Below are 19832 nucleotides of genomic sequence, written 5' to 3'. Positions count from 1 at the left end.
TAATCGCGGGACACCCACCGTCACTAATCTTGGCACGCGTTAAACGCCACCTCGCCAGTCCAGCTTTAAAACGTTACGTTACGGTTGACATTAATATTGTCGGGTCGAGTTACTAGCTTTTACAGATCAGTCGTGGGAAATGACTCACATATAGGCTGGGTTGCACCATCTTACATACTGCGATCTTACTTTGCTTTTAAAATCTGTCAAACTTCATACAAAAACACCGGTTATCGTTATAGTCACGGTCAAAGTTAGGTGGTGCAACTCACTTTTAGAATTTATTCCACTACGTTGGTGGGCAGGTGATGAACTTCTAATTGATTTGTCGATGGACAACGTGATATCGAAGTTTTTCCCTTATTTTCAAAGGCAACACCGAATTCTCTCACTCATCCTATCAACATAAGATCTACTGATTGCCCAGCAGTAAGTAGATCTTATGTTGATAGGATGAGTTAAAGAGTAGAGCTCTTTCGCAGTGTGACGATTAGAACTGAGAAAATAAATAATATTTCATCACAATTTTAGCTATAGAGACGTTTCTTAGTGAAGAGTAGGTACGATGTATGTAGAATATAGATACGACTATCACATAATTATAGTAGAGAGAAATAGTATAACATCAAAGCCCAATATACCTATGTAAATATGTATATGCTTGTTTTCCTTCGCCAACAGGGGTAGTGTAAATACAATGTGATATCGACACCCAGTTTGTTCTCCAAACAAACTGGCCAGGGAAACACGGCAAATACCGAATTTTATATGCTAGCCTTCACACAAAGCTATTTCTCCATTAGTCCTTGGATCAACAAACAGTTCTGCTTCCATTTCCCGGACGTTTGTAGGTTAATAGTGATGGTACAAAATGTTTTGATGGTATTTTTTAACATTCTTTTGTTATTTATCTTTGCTATGTATGAGTATTATCGGGAGACAGATGGTCTTACTTCGCAGTATTCTTTTCAAACAATAGACAATATTTCAATGTTACCTATCCGCGTATCGCGTTAAAACCTGTTTAAATTAATTGAATTATGCAACGCGAAAGTTTAAAATTAATTATTAACAATTGGACAAAGGCCTCTTCCGAGGATTTCCAAAACGAACAAACGACCAACGCATAACAGCTTATTTTTATATAGGTATAATATTTGGGCAATAATTAAATGACGTTTTTTCATCAGTCAGATAGTTTTGACTGTTCCAACCTCTTGCCCAGACAAGCATTTTAGGGTAGCTGCCAAAGCCACGATGGGCCTTTCATGATGTTCCAACGTTCTTACCTATGTTGTGCTGAAACACTTTTAGCTTTTATAAAATAACAAAGGTCTGGCATTCACTGATTCTTGCGTAGGAGTACACTAGGTCTTCCAGTCCGTGGTCGCGCCTCTCGAGAACTTTTCTACCCCAGCACCATCAGTTCTACGAGTTATCTTGTAAATAGTTAAACAAGTGCACTTACTGCGTGATGTGGGTCAGGCAAAGCGTGAGCAGTAGGAAAAAGAGGGCGCATGATGGCCGCATGATGTCCATCCTCCTTCTGCAACAAACAGTTTCATTTATCAATCAGAACATTACTTGGGTCATAGACCTGACATTTATGTTGCAGTCACCTGTGGGCTGGCTATAGAATATTACATTACCTATTAGTAGGATATAAACGTTTAAACCACGAAAAAGTCATAATCAATAGCAATGGTAAAGCTTGAGGAGTTTTTTGTGTTCTGAAAATCGTGTCTCATTGAATTAAATCCCCTAAAATTCGTAGACTTTAATTTGTACGCATGATGTGTATTTGTAGTTTGTAATTTGTCTGTTGTATACAAAGACTTCTATAATATAATCTACAAGACAGGCTGTTCTAAATTGAGATATTGCTCGCTAAGTTAGAGACACTTATCAAATACATTTAGTCGAATATCAGCGAGCGTGAGGAGCAGATGTGCTACGAAGGCTACGAAAATTGTAGCCGACAAAATAACTCATTTAATTTGACCGATAAAACGTTGTAGTTATTTACGTGCGCATTTTGTTGACGCGATTATGTTATGTTTAGCAAGACCACGTTATGACACAATTTTTATTCAGGAAACAGCTGTCTAGTAGCATAATAGTCTGGTGGTAAATGGTCAATAATACAAAATGGCGGCCAGCCAAGTGGGTGAACCTGCGAACGGAATGACTTCTGATGCACTTTATTTATAATGCATACGGAGAAAGGTCACTCCTGAGTTCCTGACCCGGTTACGTGTGCATGTATTGTTTCCCAACACGATAGCAAATAGGTACACCTATACATTTTCAATTTTACAACTATTCAGATAACAAACGCAAATATGGTGCGCCCCTGAAAACGACTTTACATGGAAATTGCATGACAAAACATTCTAGTTTATTGAAACAATATAAAACCATAGTATAATAATGAGTACTATAAAACGAACGTAAAAGAGCTTTCTAAAAGCCTACTTGCAAATATAAAATGAGTTTTTATGAGAACAAGAGATATTTTGACGTTTATAAGTGCCACTTGTGGTCTAAAGTGAATAAATAATTTCGATTATGATTATGATTGATTGTAAGAATCTGACAAAAGTGACTGCGTTCCTTTTGCCACTTCCTCTCAGCACCAATTGATATGTTGTCCTAAAGTGGTGGTAGGGCAAGCTATATTGGGACGTGTATAGGTGCCCTGAAAAAGGTCTACATACTAATAATTTGAATAACCTTTAAAATTATTTATACCTATAGAAAATGATCATCTAGGTCCATGACTCTCAAATCTTGACTCTGACGACCACTGAAACTCCTGTATAGCCAGGATCTACAGCTTGACCGCCATTAAAAACCGACTAGTGAAGGCTAACTAGTCCCTGGGAGAATTTAACTGTCATTAAACCCGCTACAAAAAGCTTGATCTCCTGATAACATTCTTATCTACAAAAATCAACCCATGGGGTCTCTTAGCCTAGCTTTTTTTGAACTAGAAATTAACATGGCCTTAACAAGAATAATTAAGCCCTATCTAGATCTTGTTACTACCCGCGTAACTTACAAGTTATTATGATAATACCCAGATTAAGATCTTAAAAAATAAGTCCATTTTGTAGTTACAAGCAGACTGATCTGGGGTTAAAGTTGTTGTTCCAGTGCGAATGTAGAGTTTTAATTGTAACAGAACTTATACGTACTCGTAGCTTTAAATTACGACGTCTTCGATGAATTCTTTTGTATCAGTACCTACTGAACAAAAGAACTAAGTTTATCAAATAAACTTCCGCTTCCACCTACCTCCAGCTTGATCATCTCTTTCCACCAAGTGAGCGACTTTCCTTCTCTGTTTTATTTAAAAAAAAAGTATGTAACAATCTAAAGTCAATGCTCCCAACGTCCCAACATTCTAAAATAAAATACCTACGTTAAGAATTTCCAATAATAAAATGTGATTTCCAAAAAGCAACGTCTTACGACTGACAAGATAAAATCGAAGTGACATTTGCCAGTGCACGTACTCAATATCCTGTATCATGGAAGCAATTTAATTACATCGCTGCCGATACACCACAGTCCTAAACATATTCAAATAAGTACATAGCTCACGCGAAAATTTAATCACGGCGGCCATGTTGGAGGAAATGGCGGCGGAAGTAAACACATCGGCGCCGCCTGGCGGGAGCTTGGAGAAACTGGCTGATGTAAACAGTGGATGGATGGGGTAACGAAGTTTGCCGCGAAATAGGTCGGGTGTGTAATAATGTCATTTGGATGTGTTTCGGATTTCCAACGGTTTTGGCGGGTTAATATTAGTTTAAAAACGGAACTCGACGTTTAGTTTAAGTAGGTACTTCGAGGTTTACTTCGTTCGTTTCAGCCAAAAGACCACTGCTAGACAAAGATCTCCCCAAAGATTTGCATACCGCGGTTTACTTAGTACTGGTTACTTAATTGAAAACAATACACGAACTAAAATTTTTCTCACACTCGTCTAGGAATCGAATCTAAACCCTACTGCTAGAGCACTGGCGCTTCATCACGGAATTTCATTCATAACTTAGTAAATTACACTAGTTTAATATAATATGTCCATATCTTATTGATAATTAATTACCTCTCGCGATCAGATCTGACTCTCAATCACCTTAAAACATATAACTATTACCGAAATATTTGCGTAAGTTCAGTAAAGTGTCATTAATACTTCAAATCGCTATAATTTATTATATCAAGAGGGGCGTTAACCAGTCCTAAACTAATCAGATCCTCAATATGCAACATAATAATTATGAGTAAACAACATTTTTTTTAATCGAGTCTAAAATATTGAATTTTTACACTTTTTGCACTAACCAACTCTATGACGTCAATAATATTTTGGTTTAGAAAATTGTCTTATGAAACTAGAGTATTAGGCCATTTGAAAATTTATACAGAGCCTTAAATATTTTGAGGAATTCTTGAGTGGCTAAGTTATAACACCTACGTAGTTTTAATATCTTCGTTTCAAATCGTTTTTTGCCGCGTGGAAGCAGCTTTCACTATTTTGAATGTAATTTTTTTTTATGCATAACAAGGCAGGTATTTGACCACAATCGCACCTGATGTTAAGTGGGATGCAGTCTAGGATGGTACATATCTGCCCTGTAAGTGCTTATTCACTCTCGCCTTGAAGAGGCCCGGATTATAGTTTTCGGGAAAGACAGAAGCAGACAACGAATTCCAGTCCCTAGCTGTTCGCATTTAAAAAAAAACAGACGAAATATGTACTGTCTTTATACATTAAAATAATTGTAAAGCTCTAGGTAAACTTTAAAATTTTAGTACTTGATAGCATTTGTTGTATTTTGGTACGATGCGTTGAATCTTATAATAACTTGTAAATTCCTAAGACACAGGCCACTAAAATCGATAATACCGTTTCCCAAGAGATTTACGTTAAAATAAACTTCTGGCACAGATTGAAACCCGCGGGAATAGTTCAAAAGCACACTGTTCTCGTGATTTTAAAAAAATAATCTGGTCCACTAAATATAAAATTAAATAACTCTATCATAAATTAAGAAACGCTGTACGTTAGAATATTGTAAAACCCCAAAATACTTTAAAAATATCCACAAAACAGCTTCCCTAAATATTTATGTTAAAATAAATTGAGATCCACAGAAATATATCAAAGGCGCTCTATCCTCATGATTATTTGAAGAAATAACTGACCTACTATCACGTATAAATACAAAATTCTTCAGCATGTTTTACAAAATTCTTGTATTTATGTATTTTTTTTTATTAATAAAGTTATTTATACTTCTTCCTATTTCTACAATACAATAACTCAATGTAACAGTGACCGATTAGTCTGTCCACCCAGCTCATTATTTTGCACACGTTGGCAGCTTTAAGCTCGTTTGAAAGCTCCGATGATAGCAGACACCATATTTCATCGCGACAGAGATGTCTGATACTGTTTGGCAATTGTTTTGAGATAATATGAGGTAAATAATAAGTTTAATTTGCAATTTCTGACATGATAATATTATGGTAGAGTCCATAATAATTATCGTCGATTGGTTTGATAGACTTTTTTTTTTATCAGAGACAGGTTTAGTTGGCATTAAAAACTTTTTGTGTGTACTTCTAATTGTCTCGTTAATTGTACTATTTCCAAAATCTGTAAGAGCTGTTCAAGATAATAGCAAAATCGTAAATTTTACGAGAAATGATCTGGTAATTTTCAGAATTGATGCATATTCTGGACTAATTAATATTGCCAACGCGCTGTAGAAAAAAACATAATAAAATAATCAATTAAAACTAAACTATGTCCAGCAAAGACACATGGCTTGAAATATTTTTTTCGACGTAACTAATTTATAGAATTAGTGAAATGTCTGTTACTTGGAACCGAGCCAGGTTCGCCAAGTAACTGATAAATACTGTAGACACTAGGCTGTCTACTTATCAGTCCGTCAGCTACTTGTTGAATGCGAGAAAGTCTGAAAATACTAAAATCAACGTTGCAACTCTGTATGACATTTGAATGGAACTATTTTTCGTAGTAGTAGAACGTGTGCACCGTTTTTCATTCATGAATCTTCATTAAAAGTTCAGAAAGAAGTTTCAGTACGTCAGTAATTAACTTTTGAAATTAATTTAATTTATTGGTTGCTTTTAATTTAACTGAGCTGGTTTAAAAGTTATAAAAAGTTTCAAATGCCTACCTTTTTGAAAATCTTCAAGTCAAAATAGCATTCGTGTTTTCAAAACCGCTCGCGCACTTTAAAAATAACCGTAGCGGTTGCCAATGCACTAATAATAACCCGGCCGAATTAAATTGCACACCGGAACTGCATTCCTGGATAGTGTTTGTGGTACTTTCGCACTGGACAGGTAATTGGGTAATTGGGTGCTAGGCACCGGGACACGTCTGACCTCCAGGGCAGCCAAGCGGTAACTGACTGAGCGGTATGCGTTCGCTCCTATGACATATCGGAAAAGGTCAAGTGCTGAACTTGTCGTTAGTACCTTTTTCTATGTTGCTCCTGTGCGAGATGGTTTTCCAGCTTTTGAGGTCGATAAATAGCTCAAATATTAAATATTAATTAAAATCTGCGATTGGCTGCAAAATGTATGAGTCGAAATAGTGTTTTGAACGACGTTTTAAAACGAACTTTACACTTGTTTTTAACATAGGTATCCACAAACATAACTGTAGAATAATTATTAAAATTTTTGTAATTACAAGCTTTCAGTAAAATTTTAATCTAATTAGCCTGTCTTTTGTTTGGTAATTTATAACTTTACAAAACCACGAGCCAAAAAATAATTGTAGAGCAATTGAACTTCACTAAAAGTTTCACTATAGCTTTCGAGCGAACTTTCTTGCCATTATTGCCCAATTTTTGTGGAAAAGCTGGAAAAACAAAGTTACTAATTGCACCTTATTTTGAAAACTAGATCTAATCGAATTATAGGCACTTATTAATACTTGTTTCTCTCTAAGTTTGCATAGATTTTCCACTGGACAAAGAGATCTCAAGTCATGGTGTCTTATAAAGCACCAAAAGCCATGGAAACTAGAGATGAAACGGATATCCGGCAACTATCCGGTAGGCCGGATATCCGGCCTAAATTTACTATCCGGCCGGATGCCGGATAGTAACTCACTATCCGGCCAGATACCGGATATTAAAAAACTACGACAATTTCCTATTAATAAAATGAAATACATTAATCTTTGAGATAAATATCAATAATAATAATAATAATAATAAAATCGTTTATTGCAAGAAAAACAATTACATTTTTCATATTAATCTTGGACTCCACACTAGGCAAGCCTGTCTCGTGGAGGCCAGGAGATAACTTTACAATATTTTGGGTACTTAAAACTATTAAAACTATTATTAGAACATAAAAACAATAAAAAAATCAATAATTGTGCTGTATGTTTTATAAGTATGGGTTATGTATGTGTCGTGTATTAAGTAATTAGTGATTGATGATAAAATATTATGAAGTGTAGGTATGTCGTAGGTTTCACATTTTGTTTATTGTACTATTCTTATGAAATGCTCTAATAAAATGGCTTATAATAATGACGGCTTTTATTTAAAGTCCAAAAAGTTACAAAAAAGCTATTCTTCAAAAAGCCTTTCAAAAAACTAGTTTCTTTTTCTGGGCTATTCAATCTAATGACGAATACATAAATACAGGGTGGCCCAGAAGAAAATTCACTTTTGAAAATTGAAGGAAACGAAAACTGTACATTTTAATAGAACTTTAACTATTGCAATTTGAAGGAAATTTAAAGCAATTTATTTTTAAATTTACCTTTATTAAACTACATCGCCCAGGAGATTTCCTTGACGCTTACAACATTCGATCAACATACATCAAAATCTTGAAATGCGTTCGTTAGAATTACCTCGAAACCTATTTTAAATTTTTTGCTGAATGCTCAGTTGCTGCATGTTTGTTGGATTATAAAAGTATACTCTATTCTTAATGTAACACCACAAAAAAGAATTTTCTGGAGTGAGATCAGGGCTTCCTGGTGGCCAGGAGATGTCACCCCTGCCTGAAATTATTTTTTGTGGGAACATGTCTTTTACCTTCTAAATGCTCTAATTTGAAGTGTGACACGTAGCCTCATCGTCTTGGTGAAACCAAGTGCTCCGGTCATAGCCTAGCGAATCTTGCAGCTTTAAAAATCAAAAAGCTTTTCAGCCTACCAGTATAGCATTCTCAAAAATTAATCATCCCTTCAATGCAACAAACCAATTAAGCAGGGATGAAATCTCACTGCCTCTAAAAAGCGCTAATCTCATTCCAGCAGACTTCTTTTTGCGGGGTTACCTTATGAGCAGAGTATACTCTAATAATCCAAAAACTCTGCAGCATTCATCCATCCTGAATCCATTTCGAGGTAACTCTAACTAAAGTTTTCCAAAATTTTGATGTAGCTATAAATTTATTTAAAGGAAGTAAATTTTAAAATTAATTGCACTAAATTTCCTTTAAATTGCAATAGTTAAAGTTCTACAAAAATGTACAGTTTTCGTTTCATTAAATTTTCAAAAGTGAATTTTCTTCTGGGCCACCCTGTAGTAAATAATATCTGTTACTGTCGAAATATTGCCAAATAAAAAAGGCGATCTTTTTTTCACTGATGGTTTGATGACATGATGCATATAGTTCAGTCAGATTACGCAGCAAGTAAACTAATTTAATTTTCGCTATTCAATCACACACTCACGATAGCAAACGAAATCGCTCGAATTGATCTGCCCCCTAGACAAGTGGCAAAATCTGACATTCTATTCGGACAGATTCGATTTTCGAAAAGTGTGACTAGTCTAGTCTACTAATAGACCCACTGATCGCTTTCGAAGCACCTGTGCGGCGCTAAACTCGTCACGACATGAAACGAGACAATGGGCCAACTATCCGGCCGCCGGATATCCGGCTATCCGGCCTAACAGCTGGCCGGATAAACTACTATCCGTTTCATCTCTAATGGAAACCTTTCAAATTGACCTACAAGCGCCCATCAATATGGAAGCCTTTATGGCAAAGTAATATCCCTCTTCGACTCCCACGGAGTTCGGTTATGCTGTACAAACTTTTCTCAAAGGAATCTATCGCATTCTGGGTCAACCGCCCTCAGTACAAATTAGCCTTTAGCTTTGAAAGCCATGAGATCGAATATTTTGGCAGAAAGTGGACAACTGCTTGGTGGTCCATGAAGGCTGCGGTTCGAATTATGGGGAAATTATATTGAATTTTTAATTGGGATATAATAAGACAACGGATAAGTATAATAAACATACTAAAGTTGTCCTACCAAATTAAACCGAAAGTATAACTATACCCGTTGTTTTTTGTGTGGAGTTTGATAAATTTTCGACGTTTGTCAAGGTGGTGTAAGTTTAACCCAGCGTTAAATACTTTTTAAATAAATTCATCCAAAATAATAACAACAATACTTTATTAGTGGAACCTGTTGGGGCACTTAGACTATAGCATATCTCCCACGTAAGTGACGGATAACATAACAGCTGGTGTTGAGGTGCCAGAAGAAACTTTCTTACAGGAAACACAATTTGTAAGGCATAAGTGCGAGCTGCTCTAAATGATTCTTTTAAACCCACCACCTTTAGCGTAGTAGAACCTAGTTTTCAATCACCATACGAAATATTTCTGTCGTGTACATAATCTGATCACAAAGGCTTTCTTTATTCCTATTTACGATTATACAGAAAAGATTCCAATGATTATTACCTGTGTGATCGTTATAGACCACTATTAATATAGTGATTCGTCGAACAATGCATTATTCTGTCAATGCTACACAATGGCCGTCAACGCGTCATTATGACACAAATAGGTGTTAATGGAAGCTTTGTTTGACGCACCGACGTAAATATTTATTTAGATGGAGCTTTTGTCTTAGAAAGAATTGTTTATGAGGTCCCAATATAGACTTAACTGTTAATAAGAAATATGATAAGGTTATGGGTGAGCTATATATATTTTTTTTTATGCAAGACAAGGCAGGTATTTGACCACAATCGCACCTGATGTTAAGCTATATGTGACTTTGGTGTCTTTCCATGCAGTAAAGTCTCCTTTCACCTTTGGATATTTATTTTAAGACATGATACGATTCTTTGGTAATCTTTGTCCAGCAATGGACGTCATTTGGCTGAAACGAATGGACGAACTAACATGATACGATGGCATAACTAGTCGTGCATACATAGGTAGTACTTGGTACACGATGAAAACGTCTATTTTGCAGTTCTAATAAATTTTAAATAACATGTCGATTTGATAACCTAATTTTTAAGTCAAAAAGAAATTGTCAGGGAAGACAACACAATGTTGTTTAAAAAGTCCTGAGGCTCTGGTCTAGGGGAGTCATAGGACTTTAAAAATCCTATGTCTTTTTTACGGGAGGATCAGATTTAATTATGATAGCAATTTAAACAGTTGTCCCATTTTTACTATCGCCACTGAAGTTTTTCATCATGAAAAACTTCCTGAAAAGGCAAGTGTTTTAAACATAACCCTGTATACGTGCATCCAGAACAATAATAATTCTTTATTAATGGGATTTTTTGGGGAACAGACGTTATAGCAGGCTCTCCCACCACTTATGGGTAGTAGGACACATGATCTGGTGTTGAGGTGCCAGAAGATACCTAGTCACTTTTCAGCTTCAGGAAATACAATTTGCAAGATATAAGTGCTACACATAATGATCTATCAACGCACAGCCCAAACCACTGGACGGATCGGGCTGAAATTTGGCATGCAGGTAGATGTTATGACGTAGGCATCCGCTAAGAAAGGATTTTACGAAACTCCACCCCTAAGGGGGTAAAACGGGATCCACGCGTACGAAGTCGCGGGCGGCCGCTAGTACGACATAGACCTGTATAATGTCTTGGCTGCTTGTATACCTTTCTTGCAAATATAAAAGTTTTCTATTCTATTCTATTCTGTATAATGTATGCTATACGTATTTAGGTTATTCTAGCAAAATTAAACTGTTCCTCATACAATTGACATCGTCTACTATGTGGGAATACAAATTAGTTGTCTATCCAACACAAGGGACCCGGGGGAAATTCGACTTGCTTGAATTTAATTGAGTTGCGACAGCCACGTGAGCTGACAATGGCGGGAGTGTCGGGACACGGGCGAAGCGATAACAGGGGAGTGTCGGGGAATAAAGAGCAAACATAATAACACTGCACAACAAAATTGCAACTTTTGGCTGATGATTGACTTTCATTACATGATGTTTACTAATTTGACGTCGCTGATTCTGAATCTGCCGTCCGTTTTTACGTAGCAGCTCTTGTTTACGTGTTATAGCTTTCACTCAAAAATTGCTAAATTTCAGTCTTAATTCGCCGACAGTTCAAAAAATACTATGTTTTCTTTGTATAATTTAATATGGTAGCATTAAGAAGTGTTTGTGTGAATGATCTAAATCAATTTTGTTTCATTTGCGGAGAGGATATGTTTAAATAATCCGTTTAAATGTGACAAAGTTCGTAAAATTGGCTTACAAAAATTAGTTTGGGGACCCAGTGGAAATGAAAGATAAGCCTTGAATTCCGCAAAAGGCGTGGAAAAGATGCGATGAGTTTTTACGTTTATAAACAAATAAGAATATGTGTAGATTTAGGTACGAAACCGCTATGATCTGAAAGGAACCCTTGAACCATCGCGACGACTGTTTTTATTTTTGAACAAAAATGGTATTAACCAAAAAATATTGAACTAAATGGTAATTCCTTGCATACGTTTGGCATGTGGACGTCTTTTCAACCCTAAGAAGTCACCTGAACCTCATGTTGATACTTCACATGAGGATTTTGAGGCGAAAACTTTTAGTGTGGTAGAGACTTTGAATGTGACCCGAAATTTTCAAAACCATGTAGCCAAGATGGTTTAAACGTTCGTTTTAGAGATTTAGGATCTTCAAGTCTTCCGAAAAGACATGGAATGAGTTATTTTGGCATTTTAATTTTTTTTTTTTGGAAAATCCGAAAAAATCTTACTATTCTTACACATCGAACAACGTACGAGTCACTTACAAACATGTTTTTTTGGTTGGATGTAATATGAACATCGAATTACACTCTCTTCGCAATCACCTGAACAATTTTATCACAACTCTTAAGGATCTAAGTGAAGAACATGGCGAGCAAATCCACCAGGGCCTTCGTACGATAGAGGAACGCTATCAGGGCCACTGGAATGCACACATGATGGCTGACTGCTGTTGAATCATTCAGAAGAGCTGTCTGCCTTCAGCATCAGCAAGGAAGTCAAATAAAAGAAAGTTTTTTCAACTTAACAACTTCATAAAATAGGATCATCTCTAAAAAAAGAGTGTTTTTTTACAAAAAGACCCAAGTGTCATATTTTTTTAACCAGAGCTGATACAGATATTTTAATCACAGATTTGAAATCGTCATTGAAAATTGGACTAATATCATGTAACATAACCCAATCATCAGAAATGCTGTTGTGCAGTGTAATAATAAATAATAATAAATCTTTGGACAATTTCACACAGCGCCAGCTAGCCCCAAAGTAAGCAACTTAATGCTTGTGTTATGGGTGCTAGCTTAACGGATATACTACTTGTATACTTTTTTTTTTTAAATACATACATATTATACATAGTAACACCCAGACCCGTCACAGAAATTAAAATTCATCATTTCAATTTCTGCCCGGCCGGGAATCGAACCCGGGACCTCTCGGCATAGTAGTCCGCTCTGAACCACTACACCAAACGGCCGACTTAGACGAATAGCAATAAACTGTCTTTCCCGAAGACTATAATCCGGGCCTTTTCAAGGCGAGAGTGAATAGGCACTTGCAGGGCAGATACGAGTATGTACCATCCTAGACTGCATCCCACTTAACATCAGGTGCGATTCTGGTCAAATGCCTGCATTGTTATGCATAAAAAAATTCTATGATTTAGAAAAGATAAATTGGCCCAAGTACATGAGATGTAAGTCGGTTGTCCAAGTGGAGATCCGCCACACAGTCAAAACAATAGCCTGAGAGGTGGGACGACTGATAATCAACTTACGAATAGGTATGGTAGATATTGTTATGCTACACAACAATGATTGACTAGTACCTATAAATTCTGGTGCTCTCACAACACACTACCCCTTACGGGACTTTTACCTATAATATCAGCATTGTAATCCGGGATACAAAGCACTGGACCAGAAGGCCCATCATTGCCCATCAATTCTAATTTCATTCGGTTTTTTTCCCACCGTATAAGAATTGAGAATTTCCTCTCTTATAAAGTCGGTTCTAAATAAAAATGCTAAAAATTAACAAACAAGCGTAAAAAGTTACTTCAAAGGTTTCACCCTTTAAATGTAAGTACGTAGCTCTACATTTCTCTAAAATTAGCGCCGCGCCGTGGTTTTTCTTCGTAAAAAATTTTCTCTTTCTTCTTGCGGATTTTCCTGGTTTTTCCTTTTTCGTTTTTAAAGTGCATTCATCCTTTCAAACAGTCTACATGCTATACATTTTTTGTTGAAAAATAGCAAAACATCTTTTTGTTTTAGTGATTTTGTCTGTTAACTACGAGTATTCTTAAAAATAAATTAAAAACTGCACTTACCTCCTACTGCACTGCATTTTCGTGATCATGGCTGCGCCTACGGGTGCCATGTCCTGAAACAAAACAGAAGTATTTGAATAAAGAACCGCCTTGTAAATAGTTTTCTATTTAAAAGTTGGATACTGGCAGCTTAAAACTATGCTAATTTTGAATGAAGTTTAAAAAGAAATTGTTTTTTATTCATTTGTTTTGATTATAAGTTGTGTCTCATTTTAATTCGTTTACTTTACAAACTCTTACTTCGATATTTTGTTTTTAACTATACTTTCATCAGTCTAGTCTAGTATATTAATAATAGGTGGAAAACTAGTTGTTGAGCTGAGATAATGTAAATTATGTTTGATTGTTGCTTTCAAAAATATTTTTTCTGAATTTTTGAAGAAAAAAATTTGTCTTTCATTTTTTCAGGAGTTTTAAATCGTTACGCTGAAGATTCTGACTCTAGTTTTTTGATAGCACTTCATCATTAACACTTAAAAAGACTACAGCCTGCTATTCACTTCTATTTAGCGACTGTGTCTCGTTTTATTTGCCTTAAATATTTACAAATCACTTCAAGCACATTCAATAAGCTCAAGTACCTAATATTTGCATTCACTTGTAACACTCGTTCCCCCAACATTGTGAAGTTTTGCTGATTCTGTTATTTATGTATTGTTTTGTAAACACTATCAACGCGAATTTGGCAGGCGCCATTATGCGACGGTGGCGCCACCTACAACTCGTGCGAATATACGAATGTCCTGTAATATCGATTTATTAATGGCTACTGTTAAGGCCTGTTTTCATGGAGACATCCCGTTTTTTGCAGGATTCCGTTTAGTGTATAGTGTTTTAATTTGACGTTCACACGAACATCCCGTTTGCAGTGTCCCGCATAAAACCGATCCCTTCGAATTTTTATTTAGAATTTCAAACACACATAATTATGTGTGTTCACCGACACTGTACAGTTTTGCGGGGTCCTGCATTATCCCGTAAACCTGAATACAATAAATATTTATAAAAGCGAAAGGTCACTGATTGACTGACTCACTTATCACGAAATCTCAGAAACTACAAGTGCTAGGAGTCTCAAATTTTGCATGGGGGTTCCTTTTAGAACGTAGGTGCTCACTAAGACGGGATTTTGCAAGACTCAACCCCTAAGGCGGCAAAACGGGATATAAGTAGGCAATCGATATGAAGTAGGTAGTTTAGTTGAAGCTATAAAAGCACTATAGTTGTTTTATATCAACGACTGAAGACAACTACTTAGGTAAGGTAATTATAGTTTTATTACTACTCCATTACTACTTATGTCATTGCGATGATGGCTAGTTAATTAGTGTTTGTATTTGCATATTAATATTTGTAAGTATTTCCGTATTATTGCAGTAAGATCTTATCTATTGTTAATGGTTCTAAATATGTGTCCATTATTTGTTTAATCTGACGAAAATATGGATATTTCAGGCCTGTAACATTTTCTTTGGAAACTGAATTATTTCAGTATACTAATATAATATATGAATAGTGATATAAGAGTTTGGTTTCAGCGAAACTCAAGCTGCTAGCTATTAAAGATACCATGTTGTAAATATTTCGGTGGAATATACTGAAATCATATTTTTATGATTAATAAATAATAATAATAAACATCCCTGGACATTTTACATTTACTTAATTTAAGGTCAAGTTACTCAAATCCTTATCCGTTGTGCACAAAAAATGGGTGTCGTTAAAAATACATTAGATGATAATTGATTTGATTTACCAATTTATAACATAGAAAACATAGGATTTTCGAATAAATTCAAGTTAAATTCATTCATTTTTATGTCTTTGTTATACTATGTTAAGTTTTGGCTCAGGACCAACGATATTGAGTATCAAGGACAATAAGAACATTAATTAAGTTGAGCTTTTCACTGCCAATCATAGAGCATGGACCTATCTATATTATATACTAGCGGCCGCCCGCGACTTCGTACGCGTGGATCCCATTTTACCCCCTTCATCTATCTTACGCGGTTTAGATTTTTTCATACAAATGTTTTTTCCCGCTAACTCCCGTTCCCGTTGGAATTTCGCAATATCCTGTTGTAACTAAGCTTTAAGTTTACTAAGAGACCTTCATGCCAAATTTCAAGAGTCTAACTTAAGCGGTTTAGATTTTTCATACAAAAGGATTTTCCCGGTAATTCCTGTTCCTGTGGGAATTTCGGGAATTCTTTTTTTAGTGCACCTCTACGGTAACTAAGCTACGTCCCTTATAAATTTCAAGTGCCTACGTTTAGCCGTTTAGGCTGTGCGTGGGTATGTCAGTGAGTCAGTCATACAAAAGGAATTTCCCGCTAATTCCAGTTCCCGTGGGAATTTTGCAATATCCTGTTGTAACTAAGCTTTAAGTTTACTAAGGTACCTGCATGCCAAATTTCAAGCGTCTAACTTACGCGGTTTAGATATTTTCATACAAATGTTTTTTCCCGCTAACTCCCGTTCCCGTGAGAATTTTGCAATATCCTGTTGTAACCACAGATATAGAAATACCTAGATAACGCGAATGCACCTACTTCGCGTGTCCCGATCCCGATAAATCATCGGAATGAGCTGCCGCTGCTTACAGTCCACGCGCGTCTGTTGTTGCATGCGGACGGCCGCGAAAACTAGAAAAATGCCTCAATGTGTGATAATTAATTGCAATAAGCCAAAAATTTCGAGCTCCCAAAGGCAAGGACATATTTCCTATCACGGGTAAGTTATTTTAATATTATATTAAGTGTTAATTCATTTTAAAACATTTTTTTTAGTATTCCAAGCTGTGGTTTCAAGAATGTACCTAAAAACCTATAACTTACCATTCAAAATTTTTTTACGATACATTGCCGGGTTTGTTTAGAGCGTTTGATCTGACGTTATGTGTTAAGAGGCGATGTATAACGGACAAGCGCCACTGTCGCGCATCGCTTCGACTTCGTGGTACACGCAACTTCTCATTCGTCTGTCAAATTTTGCTACTAGTGTTGTTCGTTCTACTACTTTAATCAATAATCGATTCTTATCGATATCGGACAGACGAATGATACTAATTATTATTAAAAAATATAACTCTCATATATAAATAAATATTCTAATTAATGTGTATTTGTAGTATTTATATGTCTTTTTTTTCCTAGTTTCCCACAAGATGCAATATTAAAAGAAAAATGGATCGCGGCTACGGGACGGAAAGACTGGTTTCCGACTAAACATAGTACCATTTGTTCAATTCATTTTGAAAGTACCTGTTTTATTGACCCTTCAAAAAAGAAGAGATTGTTAAAAAAAACGGCATGCCCCACTATACATATATTAAAACGGATTAACAATGATGATGAGGTTAGTGAATAGGTTTAATGAGTAACAATATTTTTATTAATAACGTATAAAATACTAGCTGTTACTCGCGACTTCGTCCGCGTGGAATTTTCGCAATAAAAAGTAGCTTATGTCCTTTCTCAAGGTCTAGACCATCAGTATATCAAATTTCATACAAATCCGTTCAGTAGTTTTGGCGTGAAAGAGTAACAGACAGACAGTTGCTTTCGCATTTATAATATTATTATGTGACTTTGTCTCAAAATAAACTTAAACAGGATGAAATTAATGATACAAAAAAATTTATTATGTGTGACAACACTGGCGGCTCGAAAAATGCCCGCGCAGCAACGATGCATTATAAATATACATTTTTATTTAAAAGTCAATGAAAATATTATCTATTTAAACATTCCGTTTAATATCATTCGTCTGTATATCTCATTCGTCTGTGTACCTATCTCATTCGTCTGTCAGATAATCGATGCCATTTCTGTGATCGTAGCGGTGCGTTGGGGCAACGGCGGCATCGGCATCTTTGAATCGATTACGATTTCCCGTCACTAAATGTTGGCTGTGACGTCACAGTAGGTATTAAAAAGTCGGCACGCTTGGTTTTAATACAGATCGTGTTACTTGCGTTATCTATGTTTTTCTATATCTGTGGTTGTAACTAAGCTTTAAATTTACTAAGGTACCTGCATGCCAAATTTCAAGCGTCTATGTTACGTGGCTTAGATTTTTTCATACAAATGTTTTTTCTCGCTAATTCCCGTTCCCGTAGGAATTTTGCAATATCCTGTCATAACTAAGCTTTAAGTTTACTAAGGTACCTGCTTGCCAAATTTCAAGCGTCTAACTTAAGCGGTTTAGATTTTTCATACAAAAGGATTTTCCCGCTAATGCCCGTTCCCGTGGGAATTCCTAAGTATCCTATAACCTGCCCAGGAGTATGAAGAATAATTGTACCAAGTTTCGTTAAAATCCGTCGAGTAGTTTTTGTTTCTATAAGGAACATACAGACAGACAGACAGACAGACAGACAGACAAAAATTTTACTGATTGCATTTTTGGCATCAGTATCGATCACTAATCACCCCCTGATAGTTATTTTGATAATTAACTTTTAAAAAAAATAAAACCGACTTCAAATGCGTGAACACAAAAAAAACTAAAAATTGCGTAAAAAAGTTCATCCCCAATTTTCCACCCTTGGGGGTGAAATATTTTCTTCAAATTCGCATGAAACCACCCTTTTGATAATACCTATTCAACAAAAAAATAATCGTTCAAATTGATTTATAATCGGCGGAGATATTGCGTATAAAAAAGTTCATCCCCAATTTTCCACCCATGGGGGTTGTTTTTTCTATTATTAAATTTAAATGGGACCACCCTTGAGGTATTACCTATACGCCGAAAAAAGATTTGTTCAAATCGGTTCATAATTGGCGGAGTTATCGCGTAACAAACATAGAAAAAAAAAAAAAAAACATACGGGTCGAATTGAGAACCTCCTCCTTTTTTTTGAAGTCGGTTGAAAATATATTTCATGTACAGAATTGACCTCTGTACAGATTTATTATAAGTATAGATATTTTATAATATATTTTTCCAACTTCAAATAAGTTTATTAAAAGTATAGAATTAAGAGATTAAGAATGGTTATTTGGTTATGTTACTTCAAATTGGTTATTAACATTAAAAATATTATTTATATGTAAATTATGATTTTTCGCATCTATTTCTCTCAATAATTTAGTTTTCAATTGGTCTGTCTAGACTCTAGGTTGACCGCGCCTTTTCTTTGTTTAACTTTACCGATTTCTATAAATAGATTAATATTTTTTTCCAATTAATAAAGAAAACAATAACATATTCATCCGATTCTACATTATTAATGTCGAATAGTTAGAAACAAAAACGAATACCTCTACCACAAAAAAAAACACTACAGTTACACGACAAAAATATTCAAATGGCTACCTGAAGACTCATGGCAACAACACAACCATCAATCACAGATACTCACCTCAACATAGATCCATATCTCCGGGTCTCTAACTACTAATATTAGTAACAAAATGGAAAAAGACTATTAAAAGATAGTCTTTTTAAAAAAAAGTCTCAAAAAGAGGTGCTGGTGAGGCAGCGAGCGCGATACTGCGGGGAGGGCAGCCCTGGAGGGGCGCGCGGGCGGGTATCGATCCGCGCAGCCTCCCGGAGGATCGTGGGCAGACGGGGACCCGGTGGATGAGGTACATCGACGGGTGAGGGAATGTACAGTGATCGAAGTCGTGAATTTAGTTATTATTGAGATGATGTAAGATATAAAGGACTGAGTACCTGTGTAAGAAATACTTGACTTCAGATAGGAAAAACTATTACATTATTTTTGAAAGGTTTTGAAAATGAAAATTATTTTTTTTTATTAAATTTAGCCAATATTTGGCACTGAAGAACGTCAAAATAGCCTTTAAGGAGCTCTTCTACATATTCCCAAATATTTTTATCTCTTTTTTAATTGAAATGTTGAATTAATTTGTTGACAAAGCATTGGTAGGTAAAATGACACAAACGTAAGGCATACATCCTTGACCTATTTTATATTTAAAATTGTTTAAGGTGTTCTTTAATGTTTTGTTGCTAAGCTTTCTTTCTATGGATCTCATCAAGCATTATCTCTGTGCATACATTTTTGCTGCTTTACATAGCACCGTCTCAACATCAAATAGCTGCGATAGTACTAAAACTTGATAGAGACAATTACATTTTACCCATTATTCAGGCTAAATAGATTGAACATTGATTTATC

General features: G+C 35.6%; 1 protein-coding gene across 8 annotated transcripts in view; it reads right to left on the bottom strand.

Annotated features, from left to right (window-relative positions):
- LOC135081675 (glutamate-gated chloride channel) overlaps nucleotides 1-19162 on the bottom strand; it is a 52789-nt gene extending 33627 nt beyond the window's left edge. For 7 of the 8 annotated variants that reach the window (XM_063976450.1, XM_063976453.1, XM_063976449.1 and 4 more), the window contains exons 1-3: nucleotides 19050-19162; nucleotides 13679-13731; nucleotides 1469-1546 (exon numbers count right to left, since the gene is read on the bottom strand). In XM_063976450.1, the coding sequence (XP_063832520.1) occupies nucleotides 1469-1546; nucleotides 13679-13728 (128 nt within the window). In that variant the 5' untranslated portion in view covers nucleotides 13729-13731; nucleotides 19050-19162. Of the gene's footprint in view, nucleotides 1-1468; nucleotides 1547-6221; nucleotides 6434-13678; nucleotides 13732-19049 lie in introns of those variants that run through there. The other variant, XM_063976455.1, reaches the window with a different exon arrangement.
- Between the last annotated feature and the right edge of the window lie 670 nt (nucleotides 19163-19832).

This window comes from Ostrinia nubilalis, chromosome 20 (assembly GCF_963855985.1).
Source record: "Ostrinia nubilalis chromosome 20, ilOstNubi1.1, whole genome shotgun sequence".
In the NCBI taxonomy this organism is placed as follows: domain Eukaryota; kingdom Metazoa; phylum Arthropoda; class Insecta; order Lepidoptera; family Crambidae; genus Ostrinia; species Ostrinia nubilalis.
Note: the sequence above shows the minus strand (reverse complement) of the source record. Positions and strands in the feature narration are given on the sequence as shown.